General features: G+C 37.3%; 1 protein-coding gene across 21 annotated transcripts in view; it reads right to left on the bottom strand.

Moving 5' to 3' along the window:
* The window catches only part of GIGYF2 (GRB10 interacting GYF protein 2), an 80,575-nt gene that overhangs the window by 61,581 nt on the left and 3,637 nt on the right, over nt 1-15,357 (bottom strand). For all 21 annotated transcript variants that reach the window (XR_012836703.1, XR_012836704.1, XR_012836705.1 and 18 more), the window contains 3 exons: nt 5,697-5,776; nt 2,975-3,104; nt 632-727 (listed from right to left, as the gene is read on the bottom strand). Coding sequence is in view for 15 of the 21 variants with exons in the window: in XM_075760786.1 (XP_075616901.1) it covers nt 632-727; nt 2,975-3,104; nt 5,697-5,737 (267 nt within the window). In the remaining 6 variants the exon portion in view is untranslated. The remainder of the gene's footprint in view (nt 1-631; nt 728-2,974; nt 3,105-5,696; nt 5,777-15,357) is intronic.

The raw sequence follows: 15,357 nt of genomic DNA, 5'->3' as shown, positions 1-15,357 counted from the left end.
ACAGTTTTCTCTGCTAGGAATTGAATTTAAAGTAAGGGCTTTCAGACTACTCAGATCAGTCACCCTTGAAATGGAATCTTTATGGACGACCTGTTCTCACTCTTACCTTGTTTACCAATTAATTATATACCTATAGAGACCAAACAAGGAAATAATCAAGCAACTGCTTACACAGAAAGTAGTTAAGAGTACTACACCTTCCTAAAAAATGTTAAGAGTCAAAAAACTTCAGCACTTCTCCAAAGACTACAAAACCAAAGTAAAAGAACTTAAACCCTTCTATTACAGAGAAGTTGGTGCAAAAACTGTAGAAAAAGATTCACTGATCTGAAAGTCCTGTGTGGTTAAAAAAATAGGTAGCACTTCCTGGATGATGATCCTGGATTTAACAAGTTGACTGTCTCAACAGAACATCGTGTGAAAAATATATGTTCAAATTTAAGATAATAATTGAGTATGAAGAGAGTTTAAACTTTATGCTAACATAGTTATGTTTTCATAATTTCTTTCCCTAAAATCTACTAATCTCAAATTTTATGTTTTTAAATGGAGGCATACTGTTTATTTTGCTTTTACACTAATGACAGTTTAAAGATTTTTTTTTTTTTTTTTTAAAAAAAAGGATACAAACCTGTTCTTCTTCTGTAAAAGGTACAAGTGCCAGTGGTGGCAGGGGCTCCTCTTGTAAAATAGGCAGAAACTCCTTATCCAGAAGGTCTGAAGGTATCTGTATGAAGGGAAAACAGCATACAAATATACCCAATATTTCCATTTGAGGGATGATGTCACATACTTTGATTTACAAAAAAAAATTTATCTTGCCGACTCTGTCTCCATCTACCTGGTACACCAATACTTCCAATAACATTTACTGAGGTGGGTGTAACTCCACTGAAAATTTACGCCCTCCAGAAAAGAATTCTTATAGATGAAACATCCAAAGCATTCACCATCCGCAACTGTAGTATGTAAAATATCAAGATCATACATATCAGAATTCAAGCTTCCACACGATTGCAGCTCAAATCTGAGCCAAACGAAATTTCATCTAATAAATTAAAAGTTTTACTTTAACTTCAATGCACTTTTATAGCCAGATTTTTATTTATATATTAACAAAACTACCATATATAGCACAGAGTTTGTATTTGATTTAAAGTCAGCATTTCCAATTTACAATCAACAAGGAGAGTAAAACAAAAAAAAGTAAAGTGAAATTATAGGTATGGACTTATTAAGGAGAGAACACTAATGGTTTAAAACAAAGTAAGTTTTAACACTAATTTTTAATCAGTCCATCATCAGATGGAAGCTCCATGAGCAGATGTGACCTTGAGTATGTGGACAAGAAGCTGCAGTTACAGCCAAGTGAGCTCTAATTATGCCACAGAACTGTTTCAAAAATATCTAGTTCACAATACTAGAGATAAAGACTTCTCCCAACTTTAACTGAACCAAAGCAACCCAGGGTTTTATTTTTTCATTTGGGTATACACTAGCAGAAGTCTTCCTGCTTTCAATCAGAGTATCTTTAAATCAGAGATGTAACTTTGCCAAATGTTCAGGCAGCAAAGACTGAAGATGACACAGTGAAAAAGGAATAGGGTACAAGACACAGCTTTAAAACATCGCACCTAGTAGTTGACTAGAAATGGTGTCAAGGGTCCTCAGTCTCAAGAACTAGAATTACTCAACACCATGGACACACATGTGTATCAAAAGCAAGACATTCTAATAACAACGCCCTTCTGGTACAGCACAGAGAAAATATTCTTTTGGACCTTTTGTAACCATCAGAGAGCTTCCTGTAACACAGGGTATTAATAGGTTGCTCTGAATCAGTCACAAGTGTAGAGGTCTTAGCATCATCTGATCTAACACACACAATTGCAAAAAACCAATGATCTCTGACAGGCTGACTTACTCAAGCATAACATCAAGATTTAAATCGCAGTTTCTCAAAGTAGAGCATGATAATTCTGCACATTAAAGCATGGCTTTAAGCTATAACACACTTAACAGCTTTAGAAAAATCTTTGACATTCAATGCCCTTGAATCCATGTATAAGCAATGCAAGGCTCCCAGCACCGTATGAAAATGTCAGCACGATCATGGTAGGGTAAGAACATGGAGGTATGTCTGCACATCTATACGCAAAGATAAAGACACAGCCTGACAGTTTCTTGCAGTCCCTCCCTGACTCGACATTAAGGCTCTCAGAGGGATTCAGACTTCTAAGTCAGTATGTGCCAGCTGCAACAATAAACCAATCTCTGTCACCACCTACAGAAAAACCTAATGTTTACAAGTGCAGAACGCATGAACCATTTCCCTGAAACACTCTCTGAAATGCAACTTCTGTATCACTGAGAACCTTCCTTTGAAATTAAACCAGAGGGAAGTTCTTGACTTTCTAAACTGCTTTTTTTGCATTACATGTGCTAGATCGTATTTATGTCCCAAGTCCCAGAGAACTGAACTACTTGAGGACTGCTCTTATTAGGCTGGTTACCTGCTAAAGTGAATTGCCTTAAGTCAGGATAAATGTTGAGCTCTTGCCTTTTTTGATGATCTGCTAATATGATTTATTGCCTGACTTTCAAGCTGAATCAAATAACTATTTTACACTATATCAAATAAAATCCTACTGAGGCAAGCAAAACTCCATAGCTGCAAGGTGACTTTAACCATCAGTTATCTGTGGCAGTGGGACTGAATACGGCAATCAGGGTTTTCAGTTTTTTTGCTCTCAGGGAGTACAGGAAGTTGCCCTAAAGCAGCAAAAAGAATCAAACATAATGGGTGCAGTAAGAGTAGGATCAAATAAGCACACACACAAAAAACCCTCTTCAGTTCTTTGCCAAAGGATACACCATTTCTTTGTCCATAATCACAATATACAAGTAACTATTCCTAATCACAAGACCGTCATTAGGAATACACACATCAGGACTTCTTCCTCTTTCTGCTCACCTTATTATCCTTTAGAAAAAGTGCCAACATTTCTTCTCTCCCATAGCGATAGTCTGCTAGTTTGTACTTTGGCAAAGCCGGAGACAGAGGAGGGGATGTCACGCTCCCGCCACTAGACAAAGCTCGCAGCCTAAAATAAAGAAGAAAAGTGATGAAAACTGAATTGAGGAGAATGTGTCTTCACCTATGCTATCACGCTCTGCACATTTACAGATTTGACACTAATGAAATAAATCAAGTACGGGAAGCAGAGGAAAGACATTAACAGTCTAACTTCAAAACTCTAAAACTTAGTGCTTCACGAAGAAGAGTGAAAGAGCTTCTCTCGTTTTTCCCATAGCCACAAGAGAGAGAAAAAAATTTCCACAAGCACATCAAGGAATTCAGCTCATCCCCTGGAGAACTCTTAAGTTGACAATATAGCAAGCTAGTTACACCCCCTTAAAGCCTTGACTAAGCTATTTAGACTGGCTGCACAAAATTAAGTTGTAAATCTTCCATAGATATTAATGACAACTTCTTTTTCATGAGAAAAATTCTTACAACACTAGGGTCAGTGGGGCAAACATTAACCTAAGGAAAGAATTTATTCAGATGTTTCACAAACAATATAGGACAGTAAATTTTGCAATGAGGTTTCTTCTTGTGTCTCTGGAATCCTACTCTACCTCCAATTCCTTTTCCAGAACTTAAAATTAATAGCATTTTTCAGAGAGCACATACATCATTTAGCTTAGTGTCTCAATTAAAAAAAAAGATGCACAAAACATTGCCATACTTTACTTCAGAGACAATTCAAGCAGTAATTTCACTTATAGTAACAGACCAATATGTTATTAAGTTTGATTCCATCCCACATAGGTAAGCTACTCAACTTCCTGCAGATAACATCTTACAGTTATACGATATTATTACACTCCACAGGTGGATCAGTCTCATTCTATAAAATCATTTCCTCAGCTACCCAAATATCCTCTATTTTTAAGTTTGGGGAACGTTTTACAAAAGGATGTGTGTCAAAAAACAAAGCCCAGACCATTTTCCTACATTCTTCTTGCTGTGCATCTCAGACATGTTAAACAATGAAAACTCTTCTCAATCACAAAATCCTTGGAAAGGAAGGTGCTCTAAACTAAAACATTGATTCAGAGGCTACCTTTCACCTAATTATTGAAGCATGCTTTGATTTGGTTTATTGTTCTTTAAACAGAAAGGAAAAAGCAATTTGCAAGTCAAATGTTTACCTTCTTTTTTTAGTTTGGTGCCACCCAGTGGCAGTTTCTTTACATACCACTTCCAAACAAAAAACACCTGGGGAGGCATTACTCAAAGGATTAGATGTCTCAGTGCAATGTTTAACTCCAATCCAGATGAAACTTGACCGAGAGTTTCACTATTAAGTGATACAACAGCATACATGACAGACATGACTATACTGCAACCCAAAAGAATAATTATTGATCTTAGAATTTTATTCCATTATTCCTGTAAAAATCTAGTAACTCACTGAAGATTTTCATACATAATCTAATCTGGTTTTTAATCTAAATGGAGACTGACTTCCCCTCACTATGACACAGCAATCAAGTTACTGTTAAAATATGTGCTTTTTTTAGAGTTGCCTTCCCCCTTCTCTTTTTTTAATATAACTTTGGCTTCCATCCATCAGTGAACCTAATCATGTCTGTCTCTTACACTGAAGAGCACTCCAGCATAAGATATCTGCCTGGTGGGTGTATTTATAGACAGTGATAAAGTCATTCTTTAACTTTCTTTCAATCTAACAAAATAGACTGAGCACTCTCATTGTCTTCTAGGCCACAAATCACGTCTTACTTCTCTGCTGAATATTCTCCAATTTTTGTACATTGTGTATAAAAATGTGTCAGCAAAAGTGAATATGTTATTCCAGTAACAGTCTTACCATATGCTATGCAGAAATTATATTTCCTATATCCATTCCACACTCCCATTTACACACTTATGGATCGCATCACTCTTCAGAAACCACACCATCCAGAATTCTTGGTTGTAATTGCAGTCACCAACACTTTAACAAGAAATCGGACCAAATACTGAACAATAATCACACCTACGCAATTACTCTTCAGCAAAAGCCAGGGCAATGCATGTCAGACAAGGTGAAAAACTAACAACTGACACAAGATTATACAACATCCTGTATTCCCTTTAACACAACAGCTCATTTGTCCTGACACTTTTCAGTGCGCACATGCGGGAAACTATGACATGAAATGCACACTTTCATCATATTCCACTGAGATTTTTTTTTTTAATACTGGGGAAAAAAGCTTGCTTAGCTATAGATTTAAGTCTAGTTAATAAGGAAGTTCTTATACTCTCCTTACATTTATCACGTGGAAAGACTAAACAAGTACATCGTCTTCACTTTGTGTATACCTCTGAGATCATAAACGTTATTCCTCCCTAAGATACTTGGCAGCAATGTGAATATTATGCATTACCATAACATGAAACCCAACTCATTTCATACACAATGCCAATTTATAAAGTGAAGACTAATTTTGTAATATCGCTTTCAGTCACAGGCCAGGGACTGAGGTGAAGCAGTATGGAACAACAAATACATTATATCCCATTCAGTCTTATAATCAATTCAGTCCCAAAGGACAGAAATTCATAATGTTTTTTTTAAATTTTAAACAAGGTTCTGGAGTCTCACAAAACAGAAAAAACTCACCATTCAGGCCCAAAGTTAAGTGTCTGAGTTTCTGCTGCCATTTTTTCCTGTTCTATTTCTCTTTTTTAAAAAGCGTGAACCTGAAAAATAAAAATATTTACTATGAAAACAACTGGATTAATACAGTCCTTCATAAATTTCACAATACAAAAGCACACCTGGTCATGCAAAGAAGTGAAAAAAATGACTACATGGATTTTTTAAATTTTTTTTTTTTTTTTAAGGAATTCATTTCAGCTCTCAAAACCAGATTAATTTACTAATATAGTAGTAACTGCATCAAGATCTCCTCCCTAAATTTCCCTTTTAACAGCTCAAACAGGACACTGGATCAAGGTGTCTGAAGAACCAATTTAGACAAACAGTCCCTTTTCAAATCAGTGATTACTGCAAGACAACCAAACACTGAGAATTTGATGCATGATCCTCTTCTGTAAGAACAGTAATGCTTAATTAACAGACATGCAGCTTCCTGACAATTACAAGAGGATAAGAAAACCCACTAGAATTGCAGCAAGAAAGATTTGCCAGTTGAGTGGCAGAGTATTCAAGAAATTTCCACTGCTCATTCTTGAAAAATAAGCCTTCTAAAGATTGAGTACATACAATGCTGTGACATCCTACTAAATCTGCAAGCAGATGACAGTATTTCTCTCATTCTTGGTTTTATTAAGCAAAAAAATGTACAACTTAAGACTTCAGTACTTTCATTCCTATTAGCCAAAGTCCTGCAGACCCTAATTAAGGTCAGGTCAATACATATCAAGAGTGTAAGGACAACAGCAGATGAAGCTATACTCGAGGGAAAGAACAAGACTAAAGGAAGCCTGTGAAGTTCTCTCTATCAGAGCCAAGTTCAGCCCAGGCAGTTCTAGAGAAGCGTCTCTCCATTTTTGAAGAAAATACAGCTGCTCTTTCCTTCTAGCAACAGCAAAATCCAAACCTGCAGAGGAAGGTGCTTTGTTCTTTATTTTTAAAAAAAAAAACACGAAAAAACCCCACACACTGTAGCCAAAGCCCAAACAAAAAAGGATTTGAAGCATTACCTACACAAACTGGTTAATTAGATTTCAAGAACCTATAAAGACAGATGGGAGGGAGGGAGCTTTGCCATGTCAGAACTGTGTTCCTTAATAAACCTGAGGACTAAATAATGAGCCTCACAAGTTTATCTATACTTTGCACGAAAAGGTGATTGAAAAGAAAAACAAAATATGGGGAGATAGAACTAGAAAGGGCATTAGTTACTGAAGAAAACAAAAGACCAAATCAAAGGAATCAAAGGTTTTTTCTTGTCTATATGCTACTGAAGTAATGATGATAAAGTTAAAAAAAAATAAAACCAACAGCCTGAAATCCAGAAAATGCCAAAAAAATCCCACACTAAAATAGTTTAAGCAGATTTTACCCAAATCTTTTGGGCATAAGGTTACAAATTGTTGTAAAATTCCCTGCAGTCTAAACCTACCAACCAAGGTTTGGCTCATGTATTTTTACTAGATGCCATATTAATTTTTTCCCATACACAATATAATCTATATCCAAATCATAATGTATTTTCACAATAATTCTATATATTGAAATGGGATTGTCCCCACTATATCCACCAGAAGCTAATACAAAAATATCCAGCTATTCTCACAGGCCTAGCTTGAGATTATTTTGGTCTGATTTGAGTTGCCTTTCTGAAGCAGCCGACAGCTCATTAAAACATTATGCTATATCCATAAATCATTCTGCAAATTAAAATACAAGGTTAGGTACCTAAAGAAGACATACAGTAGCCACATGTGAAAATATTGTGAGGCAATTGAAGCAAACTGCCAAAGCGTGCATGATAGAGACATCGCCTCTAACGCAATTCCTAGTAGCCTTAATTGGATGGCTGTCCCTTCACTTCCTGCAACGTCTGTAATCCTTCTGCAGGAGGGGGTGTGGGGGAAAGAGCTTTCAGATCAACCCATGTGGATCACCAGGGAACCTGGGATCTTTAGCTCCAAACATCAAAGCTAGCTTAGCATCAGTCATACCAAAAGGCTGGCACTGAATGTTAAACTGCAATGAACACACAGCTGACAAGCATCAGATACAAGGATAAAGCACTAAAAACCAGTTAGGATCAACAGTTTACTAGTTTTGGACCCACTGGGCCCCATCCTCTTCAGTCTCTGGGTTTCCTTCCCAAAAATTGAGGATGCTGTCATCTTTCTCTACTAAACTCCTAAGCACTTTAGTACCTATGAGCATACTCAAAGCCTGCTAATCTCATCCCACTGAGCTGCAAAATGGCTTTTCTTGTCCCTCATTTTGGCCACTGCACTTTGTTTTTGAAACTCTTCGCTGGCTTCCTCTTCTGTGCTGCATTCAGGTAAGTTACTTCCTCCCTACAAGTTCTGACTGTATGAATTTTGAATTGAAAGCAACACACCTGTAAGCGGATGACATTTTAGCTGAACAGGAAAAAAAACCCTAGACTAAAACCACAGATCTGCAGATGATTTAGGTATGTGTAACAGGTGAATTTAATTAGCAACACTACCCAGAAATAAAACATACATGAAAAAGAAGTTACATGCAAAGCTGGGAGAAAGGGAGGTGCTCTGGAAATACGTAATGATTTGGGAGGAGAGGGGCAGAGGAACAGCAAAAAGAGACTCAAGAAAGCTAAGACAGCAAGCACGCAAGAGGAATACACTTAGCCACGTCACAGCAGACAAGATAGGGAAGCAAAAACCATGTGCTGCTGCTGGCTCACAAAGCAGCAGCCAAAAGGTGAGAGCACGGGAGCCAAACTGAAGAGGAACCTCTGACAGGGAGTGCACAAAGGAGAAGCTGTACTAACCGGAAAGGCAAGTTGGGGTGGACTACGCAGTGCTCGCATCACGACAGGAAAGAGTCAGGGTGGAGCAAGAAAAAGGGTGAGGAATTAAGAAAAGGGAATAAATCATCAGGTCATAAATTTAACTTTTTTGGCCAAGGAAAAGGCATTAATTTATCAGATCTTTATTATCTAGATAACTTTCTTAGGCTCTATGCTTCAATATTAATTATTAAATGTTAATTTTGGTTTTTATCTATGCTGCCTCCTTATTAATCAAGGATGGCAAATCACAAAAAATGATATATACCAAACACATTTCCCCCTTGATATAATTTGATGAGGGAAAAACCTGTTTCTGAACTGCTACAGTTTTCCAAGTCAAGATTTTTCTACAAAGTAATGGCCATTCACTGAGGAACCTGCACAGCCACAGATTTTATATGGGCAAAGAGCACAAAAGGACAGCCTCAAGTTGAAGCAAGAAACTGAGGTCATATTTTGGTATCATCCAGTCAGCACCACTGCTTGGGCAAGAATGCTACCTAAGGACTTCCCACCAGTCCTTCAAAGCAGAATCTTTTCTCCAAGGTTTTCTTCAAATCATGTCAACCTTTGATCAAGGTGCCCATGCAACTCTACAAACAGTTGCAGTTTTCCTGCATATTTGGGGAAAAATAGAATTGCTTCATAAACTGAAACTGGGACCCCATTTTCTGGGGGGGTACCACAGCCACCAACCCGCTGTCAGCATGCAGGACTGAAAAAGAGAAGAAATCAACCTGTGGACTGACAAGGGAAAAAACATCCTTTCTATTTTGTCAGCAATTTAGTACTCTGGAAGTCAGAAGTCCATCCTCTGAGCAGACACAAAATGTAATCCAATAACATTAAGCCGTTAAGTGGCTTTCACTCACAATTAACAGGTAATATTATAGGTACAGAAGCTGCTATCAGCAACACTCATTTCATTGGTTTGCTTTAGGTACAATGGCTGTTTTACCAAGCTCGTGGTTTTTTTAATTATTTTTTCGAGCTTGCTGTTCAGTACCTGACAAATCTATTAAAGCTCTCAGAAACATCTGCTTCAGACACGAGTTGGAACTTGATCCTACCAGCTAGATTTGTGTGTTAAAATGCATAAGAAGATGTTTCAGTTGGAAAAAAAAACCTAAGAAAGATCTGTAATTACTGTGGCACATTTTGGCCACAAGCTCTGGTCTTTTAAAACATACAGCTATCTGATAAATATCTAGGCAAAAAGCTGTTTTTCAGAGACTTTGAAAGATCTAAACTGCCGTGTTTTCCAGACTTTGCTGAACCTCAGGATTTACAGAAAATTGCCATTTTAAGGTTTGTCCCTTGCTCATGGGCACTTGAGTTAAAGATTTTCAGGCAATGTTAAATTCCTACATTTCCATTACAGAATTCTGTCAGCTTGTACCACATGGCAATCTGTCTCACCAAGATGTTTTGCTGTTTTGGATAGATAAACTGATTCTTCGCATCCCAAGTTGAGTCTAGGCAATGACTGCATCCAGGTCTGCCCATCTAATCTTCCCTACTGACAAAAAAAAAATTAAAGATTTGGACTGTCACTGCAATTTATAGCTTTGGGACTGCTGCTTGCTTAGGTTTTTTATTAATTTTGGAAACCTAAACCTTGGAAAAAAGATATACCACTGATCCTTCCCATACATAGCTATTTTATTTTGAAATGGTCTACTGTTTGATCACAGATGTTTAGGAAGAAATGTATGCTTTTCTTTCAAGGTAGCTCTGTTCCTACTATAGGTTTCAAACGGCCTTTTTAACCTAGAAATTGGCTGAAAATTTTGAGAACCAAAGAACACAATGCAAGTCTAACGCAAGCAGATTTAAGCGCAAGGATTTGGGTTCTTCTTAAATAAACTTGGAACAGGAATTTAACAGCAGTGCTCCACCATGCAACAGCAACATTACATCAAGATGATAAAACTTCACCTTCCACAAGCAAGAAAACATTCCACAGGCAGCTACTACAGCTAGCTAATTTCAGTGCCAGTAACTGTGGTTTTAAAAAAATTAACAGGTTGACTGAATAATTAATGCTGATTTTCTCTAATTCTGGAAATATTAAAGAAGATCCAGAATAGTACTCAAGCTACCTTTTAAGTACAGTGGTAAACAGGATGACTCAGGTGGCTACACTACAAGTCTGTTTGATATTAATCATTGGCTAAAGCAGACAACACTGATTAAAGGACACTGACATAATTAAGGCCAGCCAACATGGATTTATAGAAGACATTCAATCAAAATACATTTTTGTAAGAGTAGAAATTTCATTGCTTAAGCAAGTAGGTGAAATAAATTTTAACTTCTGCAGGACATTTCAATTAAGTAGAATGCTAAAAAGGACAAAATCATTCAGAACCACATGAAAAGTCTCAAATCATCACAACCTATGTTTTCTTTTAGCCTTCTCTTCTAAAGAATCTACAACAACCCACCTCAGAAGACAAAATATTCTCAAAACAGAGTGAAAAGTAGGAAGCTATCCTCTACTTCTATAGAATCTGTAACACTGGCCCAAATAACTTCTAAAACATGAGGATGACAAACATGGATATGGTAAATAATGGAAATGACACATCATCAATAATACCATTATGAATTATTCAATTACTCGGTCCAGTATAGCAGGTTGCATTTAATAAGGCCAAGCATACAATCAAAAGACTCACAAGCAGAAAACATAGGTAATATACAACAAATGCAAGACTATTCTGGAAAAACACAGTCCTGAAACCAGTTTGAGATTTATGACATTAATCAGCTGAAAAGGAACATATGATACAACACTGACTAGAAGAGCTAATAGAAAACACTGAATACAGAAATAAGGAAATACAGAGTAAATACAGAGTAGATTTTTATCACTGCAGGGATACTCTGTCCTGTTGTCCATAAGGCAAGAAAGCTGATAAATCAGGTGTTCAAAAATTGATAGAACGTGACAGATACGTCTCTCAGTGGGGAAAACCACCACCTAAGCTCTATTTATTAATCTTTGAGAAAAATTTAAGTATCTTGCTCAGTCTGTAAATGATGATGCAGGTAAAAAAGGCTGAAGACCCAAGTTTATCCAGTGAAGGGACTGAAGCAAGACATTCAGACATAAACAGAGTAAGTTGTTTTCAGGTCAACACTAAATGATTGTCTAAAAAGTATGTTCTAGTTTAAACAAAAAATTCATCAGAAAAAAAGTATCCATTAATCACATTACACAAGATGCCAGACGAGTCACAGTAGTCCCTTCTGGCTTACCAAGCCTTTATCCTGATAAAGGCAGTGAATTTTTCAAGGCCTATCTACCCACATGCTAAGAGGAAGTTTTTCCTAAGGGAACAATATCTAAACCATCCACTTCTCCAGAAACTACGCCTCTTATTACAGTTACATTTTTAGATCTCCTAAAGTCTTACAACCTTTCTGTCTCAAATCATTGCAAAAGTGTTTCAATCTCTCGTCAGTTTACAGTCAAAAATTGTTCATGACATTTTCAAATGGCAGGACCAAACCAACTACCCTCTGCTCACTTCATACAGATCCATCTAAAACTTCATGGAATGCTAGAGCTTGCAACACATCGCACCACAGTTAAGAATGACAAACATAAGTAGGCACTGAAGCTCTTCTGGGATAGGATAACAAAAAAGACTAACAAGACCCGCACAGCTAACAAAATCCAATGAAAATAAAGGAACATTAACTATCACAATTCTAGATATTTTCCTCCTTTCCTACCTACTATTGCGAACTTGGTGGTTAGAGGTAAGTTAGAGAGCTATCCACTTCTTGCTTCACCTGAACACGAACAAATGTGAAAGCTTTTCCCAGTTTCTCAGCCAGAAAGCAGTGTGACCTCCACCTTTATTACAAGACTTCCAGCCAAAGGCAGACACCAGTGATTAAGCTCCAAGCAGAGTCAGGGGACCACACCCTTGGCTCTGCCACTAGCTGGAACACAACCCACTTCTCATTCCAAATCCTGTCCCAATATCCTGCCAGCATTCTTGTTTTCCAGCTGAAAAATCACTTCCACATCTGTCTCTACCTTGTACATTGAAAATTTGCTGGTAGGTAAATATTTTGTCTGTGTCATTCCACAAGATGCTTACAGGTCAGGATGCTGAGTCTACCTGCTCCTCAATGAGGCCAGTAGCCAGACTACCTGAATGCAGCCAAACCCACACTGCAGTTCCTCTCTCCCATTCGTCACACACATTATACAGCCCATACGTATATTCAAAATGGCAGAACAAAGCTTGAGACTACATTCACTGAAACCATTCACTGAATTAACAGATCTGGATTGTTGTGGACTTTTGGTTTGTTTTGTTTTTAAATGTCATTTACATAAGCAGCTTCTTCGGGCTTTGTAGAAATTCCCACTCTCCTTAAGGTTTCCTGCTCATGCAGTTTTGATATGTCCTATACTTCAGGAAACAAATACTCAACAGTGAGAAAGCATCTAGTAAAAAGTCCTAACACAGATGATTATTATGTGTATCAGATTACACATGTTCATCAACCAGGAAGTCAGAAAATAACTTGTTACTACATATGAATGACAACACTTCTTACTAGGTCATCATTTTTCTTCTCTTTATGTTAATATTGCTAGAGATATACACTTGTTTTAAGAACCGTATCTTTGTAAACTGACTTGTGATGTTCTCCTGATCCTGCCTTAGGACTATTAAAGCCTAGCATAACATAAGTAGAGAAAATTACATATACCAATGATTCAGCATTAACTAAGCCTGATGCAAAAGCTTCCACTGGTTTTAATGGTAGTTTAACTGGGCCTCTGATTTATTAAATCAAGTTATTAGATGCTTTTACTTAAAAACCTTGCCATATGCTATTTCCATGATCAGCCTCACTCACTTTCTATCACACACGTTATTCAGTCTAACGCTGACGTCAGCCCTGCTTTGAGCAGGAGGCTGAAGCAGACGACCACCAAAGGTTGGTCTCATCCAACCTAAATCCTCCAATTCTACCATACGTGGCTCAAAAAAAGACTCACTTTATACATCCGTTACTTGCCAGTCATACCAGCTCCTTGCCACATGACGTTCTGATGCTAAGTCTGAAGTCACATAAATTCAGCTATCCATGCATCATCATCATCACCCAGAGTAATCTTCATAACATACAAAGTGCACCTTTTCCTTCTCTTTCTTCAAATCTGAACTGACATGCTACCACATGCAGACCACAAATCTGTTTCTATCCAATCTGATCTACACATGGACATTAAAACCTCTGAATCTCCCAGACACAAACACCAGTATCTTTATCATAAAATACTAGCAACAAAATGCAAAGTATTTCAATTTGTTGTCAGTGACAGGTGGGGGGGGGGGGGGAAGGGAGTATTTCATAATAACCACAACTGGAAACAAGTATTTCTCTACTGAACAAAAAAGACCAAATACCTAGTAACAAAATGTTACCTCCAAAATGTCCAAAATGCAATGCATCATGCTTACTTTCACTGCAGTAACAGCTATCAAACACACAGAAATATTTTTCTAACCCATTTTTTTCCTAGCATGTTACATATAAGCTCATTTATCTTTTTGTAATGACAAATTACATATACAAGAGCCATTGTTGAAGGCATCAAGTAATCGTTCTTTCTTATTTGCCTAGATTTTTGAAAACATATGGCCAAAAAAAAAATAGAAAACCATAATGAACAGCTTTAATAATTAGCTGAGGGAATAAAAAACCAGTACATGATCCAAAAGGTATCATCAACAAGGCATTATTTTAAAACAAATTTTCTAAATGTCCATCAAAATTCCTCACTGACCTGTAGACTCTACTAACTCTACAGAGCTCCTGATATCCCTTCTGCTTTTCTCCACAATCCTGAGGTCTAGATATTCAGCTTCTATATATTGCAAGCTTTAAGGATTACAGGAGAGGCTCACTCCTGAAAACACACACTTTGATTTCATGCTTGCCAAAAACCTCAGGCGCATTGAAACAATTCTGTGCATCCTTTCCATAAAAAATAAAAAAAAAAAAGCAGGAGGGACATAAAAATTCCAATGGCTGCTTAGTGTCCCACACAGACATCAAGCCATCACTACATTTTTCTATATTCAAGAACATTTAACCACCTTTGGAGGGAATGGATTGACAGCCCTCCCTCTGAAGAAAAAAAAAAAAAAAGAGAAGTGGACACATTTTGTAATCACACACTGTGGCAATCTCAGCTACTAACAAAGCAATGCAGAGACCTCTGTCTTGTATAATCCTTTGCTATCATCCAAGCTACAGATGAAAAAATAATGGTATTAAACATCACTATGATGAACATGGTTATATATATACTACCACAAACCACAAGAGGGCCAATGTTGCATAGACCTTATAATTTAAAGCACTTAATTCTTCCTAGTTCCAGCCATAACTTATGTACACCTTGAGCAAACTTGCTAAGTTTTCTCGGTTCTGACAATTTTCAAGGCAAAGCCTTTGTGCAACCAAAAAATGTTCAGGAATTGACTGCAAGAGAGGAAAGAAGAGGCTAAGCTCGGGTGATAACTGACTCTGTTCCCGTAAAAGCAAATACTATTCTTCCCCCCCCCCCCCCGCAGCATTTCACACACCTAGGTTTTTAATGTCACTCAATGAATTAAAATAAATTGATGAGAAAACCACACAAAGAAACACAGTCCCTTTCAACAGAAATGCTTCTTCAGTAACAGACAGGTTTCTCCTTACCAAAGCATCCAATGGATCAGGCCTGTGCTTTTACGCTTGTGAGCAGAAATTTTA

The sequence above is a fragment of the Balearica regulorum genome, chromosome 9 (assembly GCF_011004875.1).
Source record: "Balearica regulorum gibbericeps isolate bBalReg1 chromosome 9, bBalReg1.pri, whole genome shotgun sequence".
NCBI classification, from domain to species: domain Eukaryota; kingdom Metazoa; phylum Chordata; class Aves; order Gruiformes; family Gruidae; genus Balearica; species Balearica regulorum.
This window is presented reverse-complemented; position numbering and strand designations above follow the sequence as displayed.